At 34.1% G+C, this 25,439-nt stretch overlaps 3 protein-coding genes across 19 annotated transcripts; 2 read left to right on the top strand and 1 right to left on the bottom strand.

Annotated features, from left to right (window-relative positions):
• On the top strand, positions 1 to 17,358 carry LOC100119755 (vacuolar protein sorting-associated protein 13B). Of its 3 annotated transcripts, none has more exons than XM_008207373.4 (52): positions 1 to 523; positions 816 to 1,012; positions 1,081 to 1,258; positions 1,335 to 1,416; positions 1,487 to 1,662; positions 1,732 to 1,835; positions 1,919 to 2,168; positions 2,251 to 2,435; positions 2,512 to 2,721; positions 2,795 to 2,933; positions 3,006 to 3,123; positions 3,218 to 3,360; positions 3,439 to 3,611; positions 3,685 to 3,861; positions 3,941 to 4,229; positions 4,324 to 4,486; positions 4,571 to 4,970; positions 5,135 to 5,270; positions 5,354 to 5,521; positions 5,618 to 5,841; positions 5,910 to 6,123; positions 6,189 to 6,393; positions 6,467 to 6,644; positions 6,721 to 7,047; positions 7,120 to 7,323; positions 7,409 to 7,524; positions 7,600 to 7,948; positions 8,033 to 8,149; positions 8,234 to 8,350; positions 8,440 to 8,709; positions 8,785 to 9,423; positions 9,665 to 9,760; positions 9,845 to 10,684; positions 10,766 to 11,195; positions 11,266 to 11,348; positions 11,422 to 11,600; positions 11,675 to 11,879; positions 11,959 to 12,123; positions 12,197 to 12,358; positions 12,429 to 12,628; positions 12,704 to 12,854; positions 12,932 to 13,082; positions 13,163 to 13,345; positions 13,417 to 13,565; positions 13,656 to 13,775; positions 13,847 to 14,381; positions 14,457 to 14,867; positions 14,957 to 15,133; positions 15,239 to 15,409; positions 15,487 to 15,680; positions 15,766 to 16,119; positions 16,185 to 17,358. In XM_008207373.4, the coding sequence occupies exons 2-52, from the start codon at positions 926 to 928 to the stop codon at positions 16,416 to 16,418; spliced, it is 11,328 nt and encodes a 3,775-aa protein (XP_008205595.1). In that variant the 5' UTR covers positions 1 to 523; positions 816 to 925; the 3' UTR covers positions 16,419 to 17,358. The 3 variants fall into 3 exon arrangements, with proteins under 3 accessions (XP_008205595.1, XP_016843081.1, XP_008205594.1); XM_016987592.3 differs by having other exon boundaries at positions 296 to 384; positions 6,192 to 6,393; XM_008207372.4 differs by having other exon boundaries at positions 296 to 384; positions 16,185 to 17,288.
• LOC100119785 (aurora kinase C) lies at positions 16,747 to 19,285 on the bottom strand. Of its 3 annotated transcripts, none has more exons than XM_008207377.4 (5): positions 18,612 to 19,285; positions 17,870 to 18,429; positions 17,655 to 17,789; positions 17,173 to 17,563; positions 16,747 to 17,104 (listed from the first exon to the last, which is right to left on the bottom strand). In XM_008207377.4, exons 2-5 carry the CDS (start codon positions 18,400 to 18,402, stop codon positions 16,991 to 16,993), a joined length of 1,173 nt encoding a protein of 390 aa, XP_008205599.1. In that variant the 5' UTR covers positions 18,403 to 18,429; positions 18,612 to 19,285; the 3' UTR covers positions 16,747 to 16,990. The 3 variants fall into 3 exon arrangements, with proteins under 3 accessions (XP_008205599.1, XP_008205600.1, XP_016843090.1); XM_008207378.3 differs by having other exon boundaries at positions 17,870 to 18,422; positions 18,612 to 18,753; XM_016987601.2 differs by having other exon boundaries at positions 18,502 to 18,638.
• On the top strand, positions 18,900 to 25,439 carry LOC100119821 (histone deacetylase 6). 13 transcript variants are annotated; one of them, XM_031928819.1, is made up of 18 exons: positions 18,900 to 18,985; positions 19,618 to 19,803; positions 20,148 to 20,570; positions 20,659 to 20,756; positions 20,842 to 21,015; positions 21,107 to 21,299; positions 21,383 to 21,442; positions 21,751 to 21,840; positions 21,919 to 22,025; positions 22,107 to 22,247; positions 22,323 to 22,429; positions 22,601 to 22,770; positions 22,852 to 23,192; positions 23,269 to 23,464; positions 23,551 to 23,680; positions 23,779 to 24,395; positions 24,775 to 25,062; positions 25,215 to 25,439. In XM_031928819.1, exons 1-18 carry the CDS (start codon positions 18,962 to 18,964, stop codon positions 25,305 to 25,307), a joined length of 3,438 nt encoding a protein of 1,145 aa, XP_031784679.1. In that variant the 5' UTR covers positions 18,900 to 18,961; the 3' UTR covers positions 25,308 to 25,439. The 13 variants fall into 13 exon arrangements, with proteins under 13 accessions (XP_031784679.1, XP_031784686.1, XP_031784684.1 ...); XM_031928824.1 differs by having other exon boundaries at positions 18,951 to 19,035; XM_031928823.1 differs by having other exon boundaries at positions 18,951 to 19,055.

The raw sequence follows: 25,439 nt of genomic DNA, 5'->3' as shown, positions 1-25,439 counted from the left end.
ACATGTGTACAAAATTAAAACTTGCGTACAGTATTTAACACTTAAAACATTATTAGACCATCAAACCAGTCAATACTTACTTCGCGGTAACAAAGTAATACTCAAAGACTACCTATACGAGAGATGCTTTAGAAACAACGGAGGTTAGAAAAATCACGGGATAAACACTGAAAGCATGATGTGACAAGCAAGTTATGCCGTGTACCTATCTCCAATGTTATTGGTAGACAGCGCCCCAAGGATGGAACTAAACAATCAGCTGATTTTCATTTTTCCGTACTTATATCGGCTCTGCCGGTAAGTCCATATGTCATCGCCTTCTCGATCATATGTCACCAACAGTCCGCAACAGTTTATTTAATTTAATTCAGTAAAGCATTATGTGTAAGTGTTGTAATTTTAACAGGCTATTATTCGACAATTCACTCAAGTGTATCTCTCAAGTACAATTATTGTGCTAACAGAAAGTTTTGGCTGTATATTCAAAGTCTATAACCAATATGCACTGCGAGTGGAAAATAAAGTTATCTCTTCATGTTTTTTTACTGTACTACACTTTAATTGTTTTATTGTTGAAGCAAAATTTCCAAGATTTTTTGGGATCATCAATTTTTTTATTCATCATCTAATAAATGCAAGCAGTAAAGTTTACAAATATCCAGTTTTGCATAATAAACTTTTGTTGCCACTTAATCAAAATCTTAACATTTCTTTAAGGAGTTGCATATCTTTATTATTTATTTTCTGTTTATCGATCTATAAAATGACCACAATAATTGATAAATCCGTTATATTTTATATTTGTATTACCTCAGATACCTTGCAAGCCGCTCACCAATAGTTCGTCATCTATTTCATGAAGATCGTTTAAACATAAATAAAGCAGACGAAGGAAGCATGAAACTTAATCTAAATTCTTACTGCAATGTTCAAATTGGAATCATATATAACTCCAGTAATTCTCAGTTATGTTGAGAAATATGTCAAAAATTTTAAACCGGAACAGTCACAGGTATAGCACAATGTTTTATACAATTTATTCTTGGTGGACCCATTAAACTGGGTTTTTATAATACGTAGGTATCGCTGTGGGGAGGAGATGCATCGTTTCAAAATCTTAATCTACGACTGGAGGTATTGGAGGAACAACTGAACCTCCCGTTCACATTTGTCAGCGGACACATTCATGAATTACTTATTCATGTACCATGGGTCAAAATTACATCCGAACCCATTGTCGTAACAATAAATACTATAGGTAATTATCATTCTTATCGGATATTTCATATGGATTAAAGGTTCAAATTTGCATAATTATGGTAAATTCCTTGCAGAATGTATTTTAAAATTAAAAGATGAAAAACAATCCGATAATAATACAAACTCAAATTTTACAAAACAAATTGAGATTCCCCAGTAAGTAAACATGTATTTCTCAGTAATGTACAAATAAATCAGGTTTATTATAGAAATATGTACATTGCAGAGATGAAACTCCTCCTGGATATATCAAGAGTATTGTAACAAAAGTCATAAACAACATCACCATCAATTGCAACAATTTAATTCTAAAATATGTCGAAGAAGATATTGTTCTCAGTATTAATGTTAGATTCTTATCCATGCAAACTGTCGATAATAAGTGGGAACCAGCATTTACTGGTAAACAATTGAAAATATTTTCAATCTTAATTAATCAGTATAGCTTTTTACAATTTTCTGCATTTTTAGATATAAGTAGCTATGAAGTAAAACTTCAAAAAATCATCACAGTCCAAGATTTAACTTTGTGTCTTGACAAAATGGATACATCAGGCAAAATAGAAATTTATCAAGTATGTTATGAAGCAAATAAATTTGTTGTTTGCAACACAAATATTTATACTAATATCATAGCTAACATTAATTTATAATTCAGGATCCAGTACTCTATCGATGTTCCATGATTATACGTTTAATAATGAATTATCACAGTAATATTGCTAAAAGAGCATCAATAACAAGGCTTGATTTGCACTGCCAAAAAATGGAGTTTAGTATAACGGAGCAACAAATACCAATGATACTTCGTTTACTTGATCTCCTCAGTTTGTTGCAATCTCGGCAATTTCCTACTGCCAAAGAAAAATCATATGTATCTCCAGAGGAGAGTGAGAATGTTTCTCAAGGTAAATTGTTATAGTTAAAGTTTATCATGAGTGTTTCATTTTTTTTTTTTTTTTTTTTTGTAAATATATGCATTTTTTACAGATGAATTAACTCAAGCAGCTGGTTCCACTGGGGATATAGGTTGGGGAATGTGGGCTTGGAATACTATGTCTTCAATACTGCCAATGGATTGGGATAATGAATGGGCAAGTGAGCAGAATTTGGCATATTCAGGGCATGTAATACATTTTGGTTTTTATGTCGATAATGCTACTATAACATTTAAGGTGCGTTCAAATATTCTCTATCTACTTTTTTGTACATCGAAATATTGGTTCATTAAATTATTTTAATAATTAACAGACTGTGGAAAGTGTAAAGGAACAGTTGTTTTATAAATCCCGAAAAATAAAATATAAATCATTCCTCTCACTTCGTTTTTCTGAGGCTGTACTTGATGTGGTATTGCAAGGAATTTCAATGACAAATTTTACTCTTGGTTTTGGAAGTATTCGACTTTATCCCCGCGGGACATGCAGCTGCGGTTTTCTGGAAGTTGTAGATGGAGCCCAAGTAATGAAAATTCCTTTTATTTAAAAAATGTATTTTAATCTATAAAATAAAAATTCATTTTCTTCTTTTCAAGCCACCATTATACCTGACAGCTGGATTAAGCAAAAAGAACTATTTAAAAGATACTTTGTTTGACAATGAAGCTATTGAAAATGAAGGGAAAAAAAGAGTGTACAAAAAAGATGTTACTTATCATCTTGCTTCAGTCACAAGTAATTTCTGGTGAAGTATTAAGCAAATTTTAATTTAAAAGTAATTTTTATTAATGCTTTCATATCTTCCAGTGCCGACGTTATTGGAAAGGTGTCCAGCTTTTTTTATGGATTACGTTCATTACACAGAAATATCTGATGATATCTCTCCTGAAAGATTAGCTGAATTTGGATCGTGCTATGAATATAGGTATAAAAAACGATGTTATTATTAAATTTATGTTATACGTTTAACATAGATAAAAATTAATCAACTCTTTTATTAACTTAATTAAATTTTCTAGTAATTTCCACGAAGAGAGGCACATTAGATATGGTGTAGGAAATCTAATCATCAGATTATGTTCTGGTCTCTTTCATCGTATTGACACAATCAAACAAGCTTCCGAAAAATACGATTATAGTCCTTATCTTATACCAAAACCAGGTATGCAAAAAGAAATTTTAATAAATTCTAATTATTTTGTTACAAAACAGTAATGTATACTTTTCGTAATATTTTTAGCGCCGTCTTTTGATGAACTACCGCCAGTGACTGTCGAGGAATATGAAGCTTTGAGAGAGAATATTCCTATTGTTAACATAAATGTACATATAGTGAAGAGTGCCATTCAATTACAATTAGCTGATCATCGAATAACTGGTTTGCCGCGACATCGTAATTATCTTGAAAATAGAGTAAGTCAACTCATAGACTTGTAATAGTAATCAAAATAAAATTATTTACTACATTTCAATAACATTGTATTAGACGATGCCACTGACGCCGGCCTTATCAGATGATCCATTTTTAAGTATTGAATGCGACTCCATATCAGCTGCCCTGGAACAGCCTTTATATCCTTTTAGACTTGCAGCATGTGCATCAAAGCAAACTGAAATCCCACCTGAAATGCTGACTCAATGTTATCGGGACATAAAACTAAAAGTAAGGAAATACCATCGGTGCACCTATCTTAATTATTGTCAATTGAAAACATATATCTTACGTTTTGCTTTTTCTGCAGTCAGAGGGTGTCAATAGTCAAGTTTACCTAAAAACGAATTGTCGAACGTCGATAATTATGCCATGTAACATGGAAGGCAATTTACGTACACTACTCTATCCCGAATACTGGAGAAACTTAGATACAATTCACAGCTTTCACAATTTGAAGATTGACGCGATAACGGTTACTGGAACTAAGCGAAAAATCATGGTTGCCAGTTCAATACTCACTTCACTTTTATATCCTGACGACAATACGAATCCGCTTTTATGTTCATCTCTTTATACTGACTCATGCGATGAAAAAAGTAAATCTAAATCATATTAAAAATTATGGGAATACATGCTTATACTGCTTATATTTTAGTTTTTCACATAAATAATTTGTTTCTGTGCGAATAGGTCCAATTTATATTGAGCTCTGCTTGGAAAATATTAATTACGAAGGCAAAATGTCTTTGACTACTACTTCTTGCACAGCGACTGTAAATGCTATTAAAGTATTTGCGCACAATGAAACTCAACAGGCTTTTATACTTTCTGGGCCTGAAATAGAAAGTCAAAGGTATAGGTATCATTTTTTACAATAATTAATATTTGTTTCTATTAGACTTAAGTTTATACAATTTTAAATTTTCCATATTTCTAGTACTGCTGAAAACCAAGCTTTGTTTACTGCTGTGATACAATTTTCAAAGGACTTGAATAACCAGAGGCATCCAGCTATTTGTTTCTTTCAAGTTGCTTCTATGAAAGGCTCTCTAGATCCACTTTTGTTGCAATGGCTGGACTATCAAGTCACCTATTATAAGTTAAATACAACTTATACCATGAATAAGGCGGAAACTGCACATGTCAACATTGAAGGAACCGTGTCTGATTCGGGTGGTAAAAAGAGAAATTTCCCGAGTTTGCACGAAAGTGTTCACAGTTCATCGGACAAAGACAAAAGAAAACTGGAAGAGGCGATTGAAAAGTCAATGAAGAAATCTGTCAACAAGACTAATGAGTCCGATAAAGTCTTAATGCGCAGCGATAGCGTTCAGGAGGTAGGGTCCAAAAGTTAGTTAAAAAATATATATATATGTATGTATATATATATATATATATATATATATATTTTATAAATTTGATTTCTCTTGGTTGTCATACGTTAGACTAGAGCTTACAGAAATAATTGCGCTTTTACATTTTTATTAATGACTTTTTACAGAACATCCAAAAAATAAGTATATTGAGCAAATTAACAGATTTGTACCCATGGTGCTCTAGTTTAGTATTGTTTGGCTCTGTAAATCATATAGTAATTTACATACCAACTAAAACTATGAGTGGAATCGGTGTAGAAGGTGAGGTCAAAGTTGAATTAGAAATGCACAATAACAAATAATAACTTTCAGTAAAGTCATAAATAATTAAAATTTGTTAATAGGCATAGAAGAAGCAAAAAATCAAGCCTTACAGAGCGATGAAAATCTACAAATTTTGGTGATTATGTCTCCAATAATTAGCATACATTCCTCGAATGTACAAACAGATCGTTTGATAGATTGCTTCCAAAGTTTACCGATAACACTGCCGAAAAAGGTTTGGATACACCGTAAGTATCATCTGACTTTTCAATTTGATAATGTTTGAATGTATAATTATTCCAAAACAGTCTTCGAGGATTAATTCGATTTCTTTTTAATTCTAGAAAATCACAGCTTCCCGTGGACCCTTGAAATGTTGAATTTTGAATGTTTCACACTAAAGGGCTCTCAACAACAAAATTTCATAAAGAAAATTTGCTTTAAAGCCACACTAGACTTAACATCGAAAAATTCTATAATCGATTCTGTAAAAACCAAGCTCTCTGGATTAAGTTTGTGCTTGTACGTTGATACATCGCCGATAATTATAGCGGTGTCTGAACCCCAGGTAATATTTGCTTTTAAGCAAATGCAATCATTAAAAAAAAGCGTAATTAAAAAATCTTTTCTTTGTAGGTCATATTTTTAAACAAAATATTCAAAAATATAGTCAAAGTAATTCAACCCTTGTCACGACCCAAAGAAAATGCACCCAATAGCGGCACTAAAGAAGTCAAAGATATATCCTTTGTTGTGCCAAGAAGTTCGTCTAGTCCAACTCAACTTCCCTATCCTGAAGACACCACAACAACATCTACTATATCTGCAATCAAGGATGGTTCTGTACAAGGTTCGCATACATACCAACTTTGAACTCTGATTTTAAAAGATTTTCTTAGGGTATCTTGTTTCCAGAAGAAGAAGATTTGCAACTTACGGCGTGCATCCAATGGACGATCGCAAAGGTGGCGTTGAAACTATACATAACTGGAGAGCACGATCATGCCACATTAAAATTAGTCTTGGAACTGGAAGACATAATCACATCAGTAGATATTCAATCGGTATACTTCAAGCTCAAGCATAAAATTACAACAGCTACGATTTTTCATTATACAAGGTATTAAAGTTATAGCAATAATTAATTGTATAAAGTTAGAGTTGATGTTTATATTGAAGAATTTTTGAAACAGGGCACCGCAAGCTCAGCAATGGGACTTCGGTGATTACGTTGGGCTTTTGCTTTGTGGAAGGGAGGACACTTTTGAAAAAAGCGAGGATTCAGGATTTTTAAGCCTTACCTTGACGGTTGCAAAATCAGGAAATGTGTACACACGATGGAATGCGCGAAAATTACACAAAACGCAGAGAGTAAGTATTCGGCGATGTGCATAGGTAGTACAAAAATATCTTTTTATAAAATATTAAATTATTTTGTTTATCATAGAAGGATCTTAGAACGGAAGCCTTGCAGCCGACCGATGCATACATCACCGAAGCACTTGTTAAAATTCAGATGGTGGACATCATTGTTCCTCCAAGCGTACTTGCCAAGTACATAAAGCTGGTGAAACCCTTTTTCAATGATAATCCCATCGATCAAAACCCAACTATGAGTCCCACAAAAAAAGTCTCGCCGCCGTTTATTGGTATAACAAATCTGCAAAACGAGTCGCTCCCTCTCATCTACTTAGAGTTCAAAGGCTTTCGGCTGATGCTACCTGTTGCTTCAGAATCGAATCAAGAGTTTCCGCATGATCTACTCATGATACAAGTAAATTTTAAAGAGAATTAGTACATTTTAATCGCAAACTGAAAAATACAATTACAATTAAAATTATTGCAGCTGGATGGCATTCGAATAACACCGCACGCTGAAAATCCTATATGTAGAGCACCTCTGCGATCCGACATCTATCAATTGGCAGCACAAGCAAACATCTTGAATGTACCTGGATCGGCTGTTGAAGATCGTCAATATCAAATAAACGTTGACGGAATATGTGCTCATACGACTACTTGGAAGGATTATCAGCAAAGCGTGGCAAAGGTATCAATTATCATCGTTTTTTCAAATAATTATTTTAGTTTCATTTCTGGGGTTTTAATTCAATCAAATTAAATTTTTTTTACAGCGGATGTCGCAGTCTTACTTGTATACAATGAATGAAAATCCAGCTGTTGAGTGGAATAAGTTAGGAAGCGGAAGTAGTCTTGAGCCGCATTTTTCCACTCTGCCTGTTATTACAAGGTACTTATCGCAACTATTATTTTTATTCGCTTAAAAATTGTTTCAATAATAGCAGTATTTACCTTTCCGTTACAGATTCGATTTTTGTTTTATCGTTGCCCCAGTCGTTATATTTAAACCAGACACGATGGTTTGTGCTAGTGCTGCTGAAGTTAACTGCGTGACAGATTTAGAATTGATGATAAACTTAAATCAAATTAAACTCATTTCAAGTTTATATGCGCAATTCAAGAATTTGATACCGTCCAATGGCACCGATGAGTTCGAAGTATTTGAAACTCCAAAATGTTCAAAGCCAAATTCGATGGTTCTATGCTCGAAAAATAGTTATTCAATCAAACAAGTGATTGCTGAATCAAAGACTGATCTTACCAAAGATAGCGGAATTGATTTTGAAATTTTTAGCGCAAACTCAACAAGTCTCGTGAGTATATTATGTAGTTGCTAAACATTCTGTTTAGTTTTATAATTTAGAATTGCAACTCACTTTTGGTATCGAAATTTGTAGGAGAGACCGGTTCAAGAAACAACAGAACTTCCACCTTTTGAATTCTTAATAAATTGTGGAAAAGTTACAATGATAGTTTACGACATTAAAAAAGTAATCAAATCTGAATTCGACAACGTAAGTGAACTTTATATTCGTTATTTTTAATTATATTTAAGTTCTTATTATAAGAAGATTAATGGGTGATTAATTTCGTTTTAGAATACTCACGAACCCCAAGAAGATGACCTGAATAATGTAAAACAGCCTCTGATTTATGCAATGATTGATCAACCAAATTTTTATTTTTCTCAACAAAGTTACGACCAAAAACTACAGGTTGGTATTTTGATTCAAACATATGGACATAATAATATAGCTCGTAAAAAATGTATTGAAAAAAATATGTATATTTTTTCAAATTACAGGTATCTTGCTTTGACATTGCTTTATCTCTCGGTAAAGATGCAAATGAGAGTTCAGCGTCGATGCCCACAGAATCGGATTTTAAAGTGTGTCTTATAGAAACTAAGAACGGCGAACCACATCCTGACACGGGAATACCTCCGTCGTTCCTGGTAATTAAGTACGATATGCTTGCAACTAAAAACCCGCAATTGAACGTAATTATGGGAAGACCGACGAAAGTTCATTTTTCGCTTTCACGCCTAAACGATGTTTTGTATATAATAGACAAGGTAAGCACTATTTACTAAAATACTGCAGCGTATAATAATATGATACAAAAATTATTGAAGTGGCAAACTTTCAAGGTAACGGCGTGTTTTTCGAGCGAGTATTCAATAAATCTGACTTCAAAGAGCAGCAGCGATATAAATACCAGTACTCAGCTAGACTCTGATCAACTACCTCGGAAGTACAATGTACCAGACGTAAACGTTACGAGCAAGCAGTTGGTTATTTCGTTTAAGTCGGACTCAAATGCTGAACTACTATTCAGCCTGTCGTCGTTATCTGGCAGCATCACTAACGTCGCAAGGCCCGAGAAAATGTACGGAAACCTAGCCTGGGATTCGCTCATCGTCTCGACAATTCTCGACTCAGAAATGGCGGTACTGCTAAATCCGTGCTCATGCAATGCAACGATTTGTCTCGTTTGGGAATCCTGGCAGTGTAGTGCGAGTAGTCCTCAGATTCAGATTCAAGCCGAGAGTGATTGCGTTTACTTAGACCTAGGGCCTAAGCATATACTGATTATAAAGTCAATCCTGACGGATTATGAGAAAATAATGGCCAAAATCTCCTCTGGGGACGGTAGACAATTGACAAATCTGTATGAAGAGGATTCTGCCATATTCACTACTCATGAACAGCATTACAAAGATGATCTGAAATCTGGAGCTTTTCAATTCGTCGATGGCACTGCTGAAGAACTCCCTTTCCCGTATCAGGTAGATAGAACAAAATTTATAGCACTGCGTGGCATAAGTAGTCCAGTTCATTATTGTGCCGTGTTTATTAATGCTAGTCAGTGCTATAAAATAATGTTTGATACGCGCCTCACAAGTTAATCTTCATAACACATTAAGCACACTTGTTATGCTCTGGCGATTATACCAGCAGTGCCGTAAAATGCGACTTATGTCATCTGTATTGTAAATGATGTAGTATAAATTAAATGTTCTGTTTTAGGTCGTGTTCTTCTCAATTCCACACCAAGCGATGGCTTGGCGCTATCCACATCCACGAGCGCTTACGAAAATCCATGTTAACCCAGTTCCGCTAGAGGTACGTTGCACTATAGATGAGTGGATGATAAAGAAGGTAAAATAGCTTCAATATATAATTTTTTAAATATTTTTTTCTTTTCAGTCTTACGATGATGAAGAGAAATCAGTGGGCCGTGTACCCTGTGCTATAGAGTACTGGAGCGAAAGTCAGATGTCGTATCAGCGCTACGTTAATCTCTATCTCTCCGAAACTGAAAGCTATCGACTCGACCTTCCAGACAGAACACCTCTGCAAGTAGTAGCCTGCGTCTGGCGTATAGTATTACTGCCTGAACTGGAAGAAAGGCTGTCGAGCAAAGCCTTAATCGGTTGTCTTCGCATCGACTCGTATTTCAATCCGCTAATTGTTCCGAAGATCCAGGCGGCTCTAAATGTCTGGGCCATTCAACTATCACTGTACAATCATTTGGAGCACAACTACTATGAAAATCTACCAGCGCCTTTGGTTGGCTATAAGCTCAACGGTATGATTCCTGAACGGCAATGCTTCGCACAGCTTGAGTACGGGGGAGCAAATTTTCTCTTCAGCAAGTGGCCTGATGGTTCGTCGCTGTTCGATCTCAACGGTAGCTTCGCGTTTCACGTGCTAGACTATGGACTACTTGTGCTTCAGGAGGTACTGGATTCGGTCAAGACCAAGGCACAGTTTTCTATCAGTGACAGCTTGGACATGTCGCTAACTTGCGACAGCTTTTCCTTAAAGCTCAGTCCATCGACCTTTCACACTCTCGCTCTATCCACTCATCTGTGGTATAATGTTTTGGATGAAAAAAATAAACCTGCGCTTGTGCTAACAACCAGATATGTAATCGCCAACGATGCGAATATTCCTATTCGATTTGGCCAGAGCGGTACCGATGATAATATCCTACTGGAAAGTAGACAGTGCCACTTTTATTCTTGGCGAGATGCTAATAATCAGGTAAGTAATTGAGCTACAATTGTTACACGTATGAAACAATTAGCAATACTTAATATTGCTAAATGATGTTCCATGCAATAGGTTCTAAGGATAGCAGTAGAAGAAAACGGTTGGTCCTGGAGCAAACCTTTCTCAGTGAACGCCGATGGCGCCTACCTCGCGGATTTCAGTAGTTCATCCCTGGACGTCGTTATTTCTATCAATGTTACATCCTTATCAGCATCACAAAAACTCGTGACTTTCTCCGGTCAGTTGATAATCTCCAACCAGCTGATGGATAGTTTCGAGATGAAACTCATTAAATACGACGCTATAGCGAAGAATCGATCGATGGCGTCCCGTGATATCTTCCACATTCCTCCGAACAGTCAACCGCCTTCAGTTGTGCTAACAGACAATAGCAATAATATGGCTATGCGTTTGCGGTTCTCTAGCATCGCTAATTTGTCTTGGACCGGGGACATTCCTTTACAGCCAAATGCCAAATGGGGACAGCCTTGGCTTGTCAAAGGTAATATTAATATAAAAAATCATATGAGTTAGCTGTAAATTCTGATTTAATTATATGCTATTCTGTGTAGTGCCTTTACAAGAAAGAGGACAATTTATTAGTATTTGGGTGAGAATAATAATCGAACAATTTAATGGAAAAAATCAAATTCTTGTAAGTTATTATTGTACAGTTCAATTTTATACACAGCTGATTTGTTTTTTATTAGGTTACTCACTTTTTTTAGGCAATCACAAGCCCTCTCTATATGATAAGATCGTATTTGCCGGTACCAGCAAAAGTTCAAATAGAAACGCCGTCGTTAAAAGTATCGCTCAATGCTGTTGTTAATGGACGCGGAGAACGTCAGCAATTGTACTGTCCGGGAACTTTTGAACATTTTCATCAACTTACTTTTCAGATTGAGTAAATACATGACTTTTTTAGTGTAAAACAAATTGTTACGATCGGACTCATCATTAAATCTTTTGAACTTTTAGGTCTAGTGTTTCTTCTTCAAATCCATACGTGCCATTGTCGTACAGTTCAGTAGATCAACGTAAATTTTTCAAAAGACCAGAAAAAGAGAGTATTAAAGATGTTTTAGCCGCGTTAGAGTCAGCGAAAGAAGGACCAAAATGGCCATTTCAAATCGATGAATCCTGTCCATGGGTAGCAGCAAATCAACCACAGACTCATGTTCAAGTAATTGGCGTTACGGATATCTTTTTAAAATCCAACAAAATAAGGATTAAACCATTTTTACTCGATTTGTTCTTTTCAGGTAAAATATGAAGATGCTGGATTAGCTTCCAGTACTTTACTTCTAGAGCTACAACCTTGGTGCTTTATCCTAAATTCCCTTGGTACTCAGCTGTCTATTGTGTCCCAAGATGTTGAGCTTTGTAGGATACCTCATTATGGCATAGTTTCTCCTCCAAAATTAGAAGTGAGTGGATTCCTTCATTTTAAAAATGCAAAATTAGCAGTACATTCTATAATAATGAAACATTTCGTTTTAGGGTACATTCCATATTGGAGTTGGGGTTGTTGACACATTTTACATGTCATCTGCTTTACAACTAGTTGGTTTAGAATGGAGTCAAAGTTTTTACATGCCTAGGATACAAGGATTGATCCCCCTGGAGGGAAATATTAAAGCCTGCGTCGATTGCGACTCTAGTGTAAAGATTCAATAGCTTTCTTATTTTCTCTGTCATTTATTATGTCTTCATTGAACTTTAATGATTTCAGATAAGTATGATAAGCATAAATTCATGTATGCATAAGGATATGCGTGTAATTCGCGTTAGTAGTAACTACGTTATAGAAAATATGACAGACTGTGAACTGCGCATAGCAACATTAGCAATACCAAATTCTTCGACTGACTTGTGCTTACCAAATGATCTCGGTCCTCAAAGTATTAGTATTTCACCGACTACAGATCAGAGGTAAAATTATATTTCTCTGCAAAGTAGAAATTCGATAAAATTCTAGTATTTTTATGATCTAATTTATCATTGTAGGTTTGCAGTTCCGATTGTACAGTGGTATACCTTATTTGGAAAAATTGACGAACCGTTCATTTTGTATATTTCTTTACAATGTGAAAATAATTCGTGGTCTTGTCCTATTCGTGTTGATCAAAATCTTAGTCGTAGATGTACATCGGTCGCGGTAAGCTTCAAAAACTATACTTACTATTATCTGTATTTACAATTAGATAAACATTGAAATGTTTCTTTTTTTTACAGAACGGACATAGTTCTATTCCTCTTGTAATAACTACTCAGGAGGATAAGAGTACGGTGTATATTATGATTCATGTAGATAAGCATCCACAGTTATTTATTGAAAATATGTGCCAATTTAAACTCGCCATTGGACAGTCCAATGAAGAAGCAGGTGCATAAGTTAAAACTTTTTAAATTACATTTCGATAACATATTTGTGAATAATCAAAATATTACTATACTTTACTCTAGATGATATTGTTTCGGATACTCAACATTTTACGTGGAAATGTCAAATTGAAAGCAAAACTTCGAGCTACTATTCAACGCCGGCTTTTGGAAGTAGATTACCAGATTTGCCGAATAACAACAATAAACCTATTTCAATGCTGATAGCTGCTTTACCAACGTCAGAAGAATATCACGAGAACACAGGTTTTAGTCTTGTTACTTGATTTTTAATCTCTACCAATATAACAATATTTCTGTGATATATTTCTATTCAGATAACAATAATTTACATTGGTCCCGAAGCATACAGTTGTCTGTTTATCCTACTGAACAGTATATACAGTTGCCTCATTATGGGGATATCAAACTTACGATGCAAATACGATGTTATACAACTTTTATCTATTTTACACCAATTTCACAAGTAATGATTCATAGAATTGATTATTCATTAATATATTATTATTGTTTATTTTATTTTTATCAAATATTTGTTTAATTTCCATCGCTTTAGGTCGAAATATCTGCACAGGAAGTCAGAAGTAAAATCGAAAAGAAATCAATGATTCAACAAGATTCTAGTGATTTAATTGCCGATAATTTAGAAGGAGATAGAACTTTATTAAATTTACAGGTTCTTATACAATTTTTTAATCATACACATCAGCTTCGTAGCCGGATTGACGTGCAAATTAATGTTTTTAGAGCACTAGCAGTTCAACGTCAACGACAACGTTTTTCTCGGCCCAGGATGAAATATCTGAAGGAGATTTATCATCACATCCAACAATGCTCTTGAACAACATCAATCAAGTGAACAAAGCGCACAATACAGGAACTGATTTAATGGCTATCGAAGAGTACGAAGAGCGAAAGATTCTGAGTGGATCTGCCACGATTCATCTACAAGGCTTTTCCATCGTCGTAATGAAAGATGTTAACGACAGTTCTCAAAGAATCGAAGTCGCCAGTTTGTGTATGATTGACACGGTACTCATGATGGATTATAATAAGACTCATTCGAATCTTAGTGTTTACGTTGGTGATTTACAATTTGACAATCAAATGTTCGAACACGGTGGTTACGATTTTCCTGTTGTTCTAATAAGTCAGAAACCTTTTGTGAAGAAAGATTTAGCCATTTACTTGAGTAACAGCTTGAAGAAAAATATCAAGAATGTAATAGAAAATTCTCTGCTAACCATCGATTTAACGTGGGAGAACTATCGTGATATCAGAGGTGAAGTATCCATGTTATTTATTATTCATTAAAAAACTCATCACAAGTTAAATTTTATTTGTACAACAATTACAGCCTGTAAAGAGGTAGCCATCAAAGTAGCTCCTATAAGTGCGTACATCGAGGGAACTTACATCACTCTGTTAATGGATTATGCCGCCTCGATACTGCCACCTTGTTTCGTTGTACAAGATCCGAGTTTGGAAAGAACAGCAGCAGATTCGTCCACGATGAGCAATATCTGCGTACCAGACCACATACAAGTCGACGCCAAAATCCTGAGCAATCCACTGAGGCTTCAAAGCTTCATAATCGAGCCGGTGTCAATTTTATTGAGTGTACATACTTCAGTGCACCTTTACGTGGCGTTCGATCACTCACCGTTGTATTTCGAGGCTTTTGACAGAAAAAATCTTATCACTACACCTTACCGGTTAGGCAATGCGCTCGCTATGCATTATCTGTCAGGAGCGATTTTCGGCGTCGGTAAAATATCTTTTCAATCGATTGTGTTTTTATTCGTTCATTGGGCTTCATCTTACTATACTTTAACGAAATTCGTTATTTTTCAACAGGATGGGTCGTTGGATCTTTAGAAATTTTAGGCTCACCTGGTGGTCTGGCGCAGGCGCTTGGCTCAGGGTTAAAAGATTTTATATCCATGCCATTCCAGGGTTTACTACAAGGGCCTTGGGGTTTCCTAGTTGGTATTACACATGGCTCAGCTAGTCTCGTCAAACATATCACAGCTGGTAATTTTTTTCATTGCAATTTTTTATGGAAGAATTTCTGTTCATCAATTCGATTAATCTGTTTGCTAATATAGATGTACAATTTATATCTTTGATACTTTTAAGGTACTGTGAACTCAGTCACAAAGCTGGCATCAAGCGTAGCTCGAAATTTGGATCGATTGACGCTCGACGATGAACATCTGCAGCGCCAGGAAGAATCCCGACGGATGCGACCTCAGGGTGTAGCACAAGGCCTTTATCAGGGCTTAACTGGCTTAGGCATGAGCTTATTAGGTACCTACAAAACTATTCCGTCTTTTACTGCGAGTAATTTATATAGGCGTATCAAAATAGAAAAAAAATTTTTGCAGCTGCGGTGGCTGGAATAGCACATCATCCTCTGCAGCAAGTCTGGTCGGGGGAAACGTCGACGAGAGGTCTAGTCACTGGAGTTGGGCTCGGACTCGTAGGTGTTGTTACAAAGCCCTTGAGTGGTGCAGCCGAATTGGTCGCTTTGACAGGCCAAGGTTTACTACAGGGTACTGGCTGGAACTCTTTACCTGCGGTACGCAAGATTTTTTTTAAAGACAATTTCGTATTTCCTACATGTATATATGAGTGGTTTGATAACATTTTCCTTTTTTCTTTAGCCTCGACAAAGGCCAGTTGTGCAATATTCAAATGGATTTGGTGCTGCCTCTTTGAGATACGCTTGGAGACTGATGCCACTTCTCGCTAAAAGCCACGATAGTATTTTACACGTGTCTAATGCGGACTACGTAATGCTTCAAGGCAGCAATAGAGCCGTTACCCTTGTTCTTACTAGGCAAGCTTTACTGATAGTTAATATTGCAGAAGATAGTGTAGAAAAAATATATCCACTGAAAGACCTGGTTGGTGCAGACCATCCTTCTGACTCATCTATGCTCAGGCTCCACTGTTTGAGCAATTCACCACCTCAACATTTCAGAAAAATGTCACCAGTTGAACAAGTTGAAGTGCATGTATGTATACTTGTCTTCGAATTCTCGTAGATTTTCATAATAACTATAAACCATTTTTTTTGCAGATGGATCAAGCAATGAGGGCTAGGGTAGCTGAATTCTTACGCACTAGCAGTACCGGTATTGCTAGTGTCTCTACAAACAGCGACGCACAATCTGAAATAAACGATGCCGTGTCTATACCGGACTCTGAGAATAGTTTGACCTTTTACATCAACTCGGATTCTCGCAGTTACCTTTTATCTGTTTTTAATGTCGCCAAAAGACAAAGTCAAGAAAATGGTTTTGTAGTAATATAGTCAAATTTTCTGAACTTCCCTGTCATAAAAATTGCTAGTGCTGAATTAATTTATATCAAACTTCTATTAATTTTTATAAATTATTGTTCATACAAAATAAATAAAAAATGTCAGTAATTAAAAACTAAGCGAAAAAATAAATTTTTTGCAAGATGTTCACAACATCATTTTTAAAATGCTTTTAAAAACTTAATAATTTAAATCCATACAGTAAAAAATATTAACTCTGAACAAAAGTTTTTTTCTATAATAGTTAATTTATTGAAAAGAAATAATACAAAACTTTATTATGTAAAAGGTTATATTAAAATTAAGTAATGACTGTCAATCCCAGCAATCAAAATTCTTATATTTATTTTTTCCTACTTAATAGTATACAATATACAACAAAATTACTCGAGTCGTTTTTATAAAATTTATAGTTCCGCATACCATTCATCTTTTGTAAAATTTCTAATTACTCGAAGTATGTTCAAATTTAAAACAATTAATACTTTTAATGTGCTATTTTCTAGATGTCAACATCATGTAATCAAAATAATTTATAGATTATCGTTATGTTTTATTTTAGCTTAACTTCTTTTTGAGCTGTCCTTTGTTGGTTCCGTCGTACGATTTTTAACAATCCAAGGATGATTTAAAATACCATCCAAAGTCAGCCTATCTTCTGGTTTCACAACGAGTAACTGTAGAAGTAAAACATGTTTTTATTATTGTTATTACTTCTTAAACATTATAAATGTTTCTAACGTACCTTAGAAATAAGGTCCTTTGCTCCACTACTCAAATAGCTTGGACATTTGTAGCTAGCTTTTTTGATTTTATTATATGTTTCATTATATGTATCTGCTAAAAATGGTGGTTGGCCAACAAGAAATTCATAGGTCAAAACTCCAACTCCCCACAAATCAACGGTATGATCATGAGTTTGACCATTTACCATTTCTGGAGGTAAATAATCAAGTGTGCCACATAGGGTTTCTCTTCGAGAAGAAGGAGCATGAACTGACCAGCCAAAGTCTGCCATTTTTAATTCACCATTCACTCCAAGTAGCAAATTCTCAGGTTTTATATCTCGATGTATTACTTTTCTTGTATGACAGTACTTTAAGGCATCAGCTAATTGCGAAATGTATGTTGCAGCTCTAAAATGTAAAACAAAAGTAGTGATAGTAATATAAATTTAAAAAAAAACATTTCAGTATGTTTTGCCATAATGTTAATTTTGTAGTTTACCTTATTTCATCGAAACGCTTGTTTGGCTGTTTGTTCAATTCTTTGAATAATTCACCATTTGGTGCATATTCTAAAATTAAGTAAACTCTTGTGTCATCATAGAAGTATCCATACATTCTTAAGATATTTGGATGTCTAAAATGTAAATAAATGTAGTTTTAGTCATTGTTTGTTACTCTGAAACTTTAAATAATAATAGCATAAATGATCATTACCTTAAATGTGTTTGTATTTCAATTTCTCTGCGTACTTGATGTTCAATATCAGCTTTAATAATTTGATCTTTAAATAATACTTTCATTGCAACAATAAATTTTGATCTCTTTTCTCTCGCTAAGTAAACATTGCCAAACTTTCCCTTTCCCAAAGGTCGCCCAATATCAAAGTCTGTTATGACCCATTGCTTCTTTTTATTCTTGTCTTCAGACCTCGTTTGTTGGGGCTTTACAGTTTCTTTCTTTTCTTGACTAATTTCAGGCTTCTGAACATTAATTGCCTCTGTAGGTTTTGTTGCTACTGGCATTCTTGGAGGTGGCATAAGTTCATTAGACTTTTTGGCATCGTTTAAATTATCCGCTCTAGAGTTGTGCTCTTTTTTGACAAGTGCACTTGAGCCATTGAAAACAGGTTTAATCGGATGTTCCTGATTGCCTTGTGCTTGGATTTCTGATAACACAGACTGTTTAGGATTGCTGCTTTTCAGATGATTATGACTTGTCTGTAAGTTATTTTCCCTGCCTTTCATCATAGTGCTCAGTTAAGCTCAAGCTGAAACCTTTAAATATGATAAAATTATTTATATACATTGAAAAACTGTGGTCAAGTCGCAAAAAAAGCTTATTCTTACGTCGAGTAAAACAGATACATAGAAAATAAGAGAAAGAAGAAAGATTCTTGCAATATATACAAGTTGTATTGGTGTGCATTAATGCAGTTCATACAAATATATAACTTTACCTAATGCAATATCCTGAATCTTTCTCAGTTATTTATACTTCAACACAGAAAAATCAACGCAGGAGATCCTAGTTCATTTTTCGATTCCAAAAAAATAACAGATACGGAGCAAGTAACGCTTTTTAAATGCCACACAACGTTTTCATCACTCAACAGTCTATCCGCCACTTTCTTCTCCACAGCTCCACTACACAAGCACGTTGTAGGTATACAAATTTTCAAATCGTAACGGACACCCGAACGAAGCTGTACGATAGGTTAAAAAACCGACGAATCGCACGCTCTCAACTCCGAACTCGAACGAACTACTATACGAAGTACGAAGCAATGCAATCTGAAGTCACTTTGAGATGGGGCTTTGCGCTTCTATTAAGGTCTATCTTCGTTGCTACTGCTTGAGACTTTCTCAGTTGGAAATATCTTTGTATACCTTATTTCAATTCAGTAATAAAGTTTATTAATACTTTTTATTAACATTTACTGGTTCACAAATTACGTATAACTAAATCGTCAAATAAAAATAGTAGTATTCATGATTGTAATCATAAAAAGTTATGTTTAAGGTTACAAATGTTTTTTATTTTTTTTTGTATGTCTGATAATACTTATGAAAAATAAATTTTTGAGACTTTTTCAAATGACTTTTTTAAATGTAATAGTTAACACTCACCAATATTGTGCCAGTAAACATCATGTGCACTTGAAAAAAAGGGAGGGGACACACATTTGCATAGCAGTCTTGATTCTAAATATGGTTGTGTTTCCAATTTACTGTCACCTACAGACGTTTCTCATCACTATTTAAATTCCATTTGATTATTCTTTTGTAGATTTGCATTCAAGTTCAGATATAAAAAATTATTTTTATTTTTCATAGTGAACAACATAGTTTTATTTATATTTAGATCGAATAGTATTGTTTGTAAAAAATTAATTTTGTTCTCTTTACATTATGTTGCTCACTTAATCATGCTTTTTTAATTTAATTTTTTTCCACTTTAACCAGTCGGAATTAGATGCACGTGCCAATCTCATCAGCGCTGCTAGGAAATTAGCAGACAGTGAAATTCAGTTGATAAAAGCAATTGATAATTCTAGGCATGGTAATTCAGATAAAGAATTGAAAACCATGTCAGTAAAGGCTAAAAACTCTAGCAACTTTATCAACAAAAAATCAGCAAGGATAGCTAATGTAACTTTTTTATTTTTGCACTTGCCAACTATATATTAACTATTTAAGCATTTGAAGATTTTATTAACATTCTTTTAGATATATTTAAATGTATTAGCTATTGAATTATAATAGTAATCAATTACTTTGAAAATAAAGTACATTTTGATTTACTGTTTGTTAATTAATAACTTTTTATTAGTGAAATATTTTTTTAATGATATTTGAATCAAGCTTATTTGATTTATTTACTTTTCTTTCTTATCTTATGTTTTCTTCTTATCATTTTTTGCTTTCATTATCTTATCTTCAGTTAACTTATAATAAAACGATACATTATACCAACTGCTTTTATTCTTGTGTAGGCAAAACCCTCTGCAGCTATTCTTGCTGCAAAAAGAGAAGCTGCACAGCGAAAGAAGGCCTTGGAAAAGAAGAGTAGTAATACAGTTATTCGAGACATTTACCAGAAAGCCATTGATGCAAAAGAGATGATTCGAAAAGACACTGGACTTGTATATGATGAGTCTATGGCAGAGCATAGATGTTTATGGGATGAGAATTACCCAGAATGTCCAGAAAGATTTACTAGAGTTTTCCAAAGGTGCAAAGAGTTAGGATTAGTTGAACGCTGTAAATATATTACTCCACGATCTGCTGAGTATAGTGAACTACTTTTAAAACATACACCTGCCCACATAGAGATACTGAAATCAACTGAAGGTTGTAACAATGAAAAGAAATTGGAAGACCTGTCTTCAAAATATGATGCTATTTACTTCCATCCAGTAAGTAGTTTTAATTTTCAAATATATTATTTGATTTTTTTTTTAGATTGTTATGTATTAAAAAATTAATTTTTTTGTGCACATACAGTCTACATATCAACTGTCACTACTTGCAACAGGATCAACAATAAATTTAGTTGAAAATATTTGTAAAGAAAATATTCAAAATGGAATGGCTATAATAAGGTATACTTTTAACATTCCTTTGATTATTTGTCATTTATAATTTCTAACATTGCTACCTACATCTACTAACATTATATTAACTTAGACCCCCAGGTCATCATGCCATGAAAGCAGAATACTGTGGATACTGTTTTTTCAACAATGTAGCTATATCTGCCGAAGTAGCCTTAAAAAATAATTTAGCAAAAAGAATTCTTATAGTAGATTGGGATGTTCACCATGGACAAGCAACTCAACAAATGTTTTATAATGATCCAAGGTAACTTTGCAAAGGTTTGATAACATCTAATATCAAATTTTTTATTTTTTAATATTTATTAATTTTCTCATTACGTTTTACACATTTTTAGAGTGGTTTATTTTTCTATACATCGTTATGAAAATGGAGAATTTTGGCCTAATTTGAGAGAATCAAATTATCATTATATTGGAGATGGGCCTGGGGAAGGCTATAATTTTAATATCCCTCTTAATGAAACAGGCATGACAAATTCTGATTATATTGCAATATTTCAACAAGTTTTGCTTCCAATGGCCTATGAAGTGAGAATATTTTCTTTGAATAATCTACATACAGTCTTACATAGTCAACTGTTAATATTAATAAATTAATAACATTTGTTCAGTTTCAACCGGATCTCATCATAGTCTCAGCTGGTTATGATGCAGCTCTTGGTTGTCCAGAGGTAATTAAGATGATTTCTAATAATCACCCTTTGTTTTATTTCTGTAATCTAGTTCTGTCCTGACCTTATCTTAGTATCTGCTGGGTTTGATTCAGCTTGTGGCGATGAAAAGGTTTTAAATCAATCAAATATGTTCTAAGTTGTTAATATCTAAAGTTTTAAACATCAGAAGTTTATTAACTAAAACAAAATTTGAATACTCCTTTTTAAAACAATTTTTAAGTATTATTTACCACTATACCTTTTATTCTATATTTCATTGGATACTACTATTATGTTTCTTAAAGATCTACATGTTTTCTTTATAGGGTTTAATGAATATTACCCCTGCCTGTTACACTCATTTACTGTCTTCACTCCTTGGTCTTGCAGCTGGTAAAGTAGCTGTAGTTTTAGAGGTAATATGATTATATTTTTAAATTGCATCCAACAATATTTTAGACAAAAACTGTAATATGCTTAATTTTTAATTTTAGGGTGGATACTGTTTAAAATCATTGGCGGAAAGTGCCGCACTCACTCTTAGAACGCTTTTAGGAGATCCATGTCCTATGATAGAAGATTTAGTACCACCTTGTAAAAGGTTATTCAGTCGATAAATTATTGATTTAATTATCACGTGCATTGATGGAAATTAACGTTACATTATTTGTTTTTTTTACAGCATTCAAGAAACTATATTAAATGTGATATATGCACATAGATTACATTGGAAATGTTATCAGCATCAAGATTCTTACAGTGTTAACAGCACTAGCAGTTCTGATAAAAAACAAGATCAGCATTTACCAATAGTTTTATTCAAGTAAGATAAATGAAAATCAAGTTACAATCACTAACGAATATATTGAATAAATAATTACACATCAACTTATTATAGTGGTCCAGATGAGTTGCCAACTATTTTTGAAACTCGAAATTGCTATCCTGTACAAAGCCAGGACGAATTGCATGAAATAAACAAAAAATTGGAGCATCTTCAACAAAGTAACTATTTTGATCGATTTATATGCATTTTTTTATTACCAATCAGTCTACATTTTTTAAATTATCATCATTTCATTTATATATCATTGATAAAAATAGTCCTCTTATTGATGCGGGTCTTAAAATTAAAAGAAAAAAAATATTTATATTTTTTAACCAATAATGTTTTAGTTACGAATCTTAAAAAAGCTCCGAATCGAGTATGCATCGTTTACGATGATAGAATGTTAAAACATTACAATGTGGTGGATGAATCTCATCCCGAAAAACCAGGCAGAATCACCAGCATTTTTTCAAAACACAAAGATTATAATTTGCTTGAACGTTGTATTTTACTGCAGGTTTGTAAAAAAAATGTAAATAAAAATGTATTTTATAGAATACAAATCAATTATTAACTATTTGATATTATAATAAATTAGGGAAGAGCAGCAAGTGAGGAAGAAATTTTATTGGCGCATACACAAGACTATCTTGATAATATTAAAAAGACAGCAGAAACGAAATTAAAAGACTTAGCCAAACAGGCATCAAGTTTAAATTCTGTATATTTACATCCTGAAACTTGGACAAGTGCTGCAATATCAGCTGGTTCGTTACTACAAGTAGTAGATAGTATTTTGAATGGAGAAAGTCAAAGTGGAGTGGCTATTGTCAGGCCTCCTGGTCATCATGCTGAGGAGGACGCAGCATGTGGTTTTTGCATTTTTAATAATGTGGCTATTGCAGCTAAATACGCCGTCTCATGCCACAATTTGAAGAGGTTAGGCCATTTTACTAAAATAATAAAATTAAATTAATAAGTTTGTAAATGTTGTTTATAAAATTTGTCTTTTTAGAGTGTTAATTGTTGATTGGGATATCCATCATGGAAATGGAACACAGTCTATTTTAGAAAACGATTCGTCGATTTTATATATTTCTTTACATCGTTATGACAATGGCAGTTTCTTCCCTCATTCCAAAGCAGCTAACTACAATGTAGTAGGTACTGGTAAGGGAGAAGGATTCAATGTAAATATTCCTTGGAATAAGGTATGTGTAGACCAATTAGCACGAATAAATTTAAATTCAAAATTTCATAAAAACATTCAATTTATAATACCTGAATATGTTTACAGAGGGGAATGGGTGATGCTGAATACATCGCAGCCTTTCAACAGGTGGTAATGCCGATCGCTTATCAATACAATCCTGAGTTAGTTCTAGTCTCAGCAGGCTTTGATGCTTGCATTGCTGATCCTTTAGGCGGTAAGTAAATATTTTTTTCATAAACAGTGAACTTATTAAATATACTTTACTAATAATGCAAAGTTAATAATGCTTAATTGTGTTAATTTCATTGATAGGCTGCAAAGTCAGTCCCGAGATGTACGGACACATGACGCATTGGCTTTCGTCTCTAGCAAATGGGCGAATAATCCTTACCTTGGAAGGTGGCTATAACGTGAATTCAATCAGCCACGCAATGACAATGTGCACTAAAGCATTACTAGGTGATCCTTTGGTGCCCTTGGATGCGCATCAGGTTGCCTGCCCGAGCGCGGTAGCTTCCATCAACAACGTCCTCCAAACGCACAAACAGTATTGGCCAAATTTGGTTTTTCAAAAGGCATTACCTCAAGAGAATGTGCTTCCAAAAGCTCGAGTGCCACGAGCTAAGCCAACTGAACGTTTGAGCACGCGCGAGAATTTTCCGAGTCTTCCACACAACGGCGATCCTGAGCAAGAACCCGAGCGTAATCAATCGCAGCCAGAAGATTCTACCGAGCAAATTTTGCAACTTGAGATTCATCTGGATAATTTATCGATTAGAGAATGCGTTAATCCTGATAAGAAGAAAGAGGATTTTAGTAATCCAGGAGGAAGCTCAACGGGTGGTAGTTCCGGCACAGATCAGCCGGGAACTTCTTCGCAAGGATCGACTAGTGAAACTCTGGCAGATTATCTACAAGACAATCTTCAGGTTTGAGAGAAATTGTATTTTCTTATCTCATAATTTTCATAATTTGTTTTCTTGCACTTTTGCAATTACGTTGGTTTACGTTGGCACGCTTAGCAGTTTTTATGGCAGAATTTACTTGAAAAAATTAAATTTGGAAGAGATATGTTCTAAAGTCTCTTATTTTGTATTTTCTTTTTATTGTCATTAGGGTTTGTCTATTTTCTTATATAGCAGAAAAGATTTAAGGCTTCGTATTTAATTTACAAAACAAGCATATGATGATGCTCTTAAATATGAAAAACAAAATATGATGCTCATTTAAATATAACAGTAAAAATTTATTTCATTCGTGTTTTTGTCCTTGTTTTACTGCAAAAATATAAAAAATTATTTCTTTCAGGCACTGTTAGCCGAAGAAATGTTCGCCGTGATTCCACTTAGTGATTGTCCACATTTGGGCTCAGTCAAAGAAGTTCCAGCTTCCGGTATTGACGTAAATAGCCCTTGTGTGGAGTGTTCAAGTACTGTTGAAAATTGGATTTGTCTCGAATGTTACACAGTACACTGCGCTCGTAATATCAATCAACACGCATTGCTACATGAACAGTCCACTCAACATCCACTAACTCTAAGTTTTAATGATGTATCGGTTTGGTGTTATGGTTGCGAGGCTTATATAGATAATCCAGTAAGTAATCAAATGGACATTATTTTATTTAGGCTATTATCTTTTTTAAAATTATAAATTATATGCATTGAGTTTTTGTTATTTAATATTAGCTTAGTAAAAGATTCTTAATATTTAAATTTTGAAATGACATATTTTTATGACTTTTACAGCGTTTATATGCAGCGCGAAATGCCGTCCATATCGGTAAATTTCACACAGAATTACCATGGACTTATTCAGACAATGCTGGAAGCTCAAGTTAAAACGAACGCAATAATAAAAAAGACGTTGCTCCAAAGGTTTAATGCGCAAAACTAAAAGTATTAACAAAAAAATATGAATAAAATACGGTTGAACCGTTATGTTTATATTTGGTAATAATACTTCTATCAGAA

This window comes from Nasonia vitripennis, chromosome 4, assembly GCF_009193385.2.
Source record: "Nasonia vitripennis strain AsymCx chromosome 4, Nvit_psr_1.1, whole genome shotgun sequence".
NCBI lineage: Eukaryota > Metazoa > Arthropoda > Insecta > Hymenoptera > Pteromalidae > Nasonia > Nasonia vitripennis.
The sequence above is the reverse complement of the archived record's forward strand: the minus strand, read 5'-3'. Positions and strand labels throughout refer to the sequence as shown.

Excerpts from the sequence above, each read along its gene's own strand:
- LOC100119755 (XM_008207373.4), top strand. The coding sequence starts at position 926 with ATGTTCAAATTGGAATCATATATAACTCCAGTAATTCTCAGTTATGTT. Across the intron at positions 2,722-2,794 it reads AAGTTGTAGATGGAGCCCAA|CCACCATTATACCTGACAGC; the intron begins GTAATGAAAATT and ends CTTCTTTTCAAG. Across the intron at positions 7,048-7,119 it reads ATGATCTACTCATGATACAA|CTGGATGGCATTCGAATAAC; the intron begins GTAAATTTTAAA and ends AAATTATTGCAG.
- LOC100119785 (XM_008207377.4), bottom strand. The coding sequence starts at position 18,402 with ATGATGAAAGGCAGGGAAAATAACTTACAGACAAGTCATAATCATCTG. Across the intron at positions 17,790-17,869 it reads GAAATACAAACACATTTAAG|ACATCCAAATATCTTAAGAA; the intron begins GTAATGATCATT and ends TTTACATTTTAG. Across the intron at positions 17,105-17,172 it reads CAAAGGACCTTATTTCTAAG|TTACTCGTTGTGAAACCAGA; the intron begins GTACGTTAGAAA and ends TTACTTCTACAG.
- LOC100119821 (XM_031928818.2), top strand. The coding sequence starts at position 19,219 with ATGAAAAATAAATTTTTGAGACTTTTTCAAATGACTTTTTTAAATGTA. Across the intron at positions 21,555-21,750 it reads CAGCTTGTGGCGATGAAAAG|GGTTTAATGAATATTACCCC; the intron begins GTTTTAAATCAA and ends TTTTCTTTATAG. Across the intron at positions 22,248-22,322 it reads TTACCAATAGTTTTATTCAA|TGGTCCAGATGAGTTGCCAA; the intron begins GTAAGATAAATG and ends AACTTATTATAG.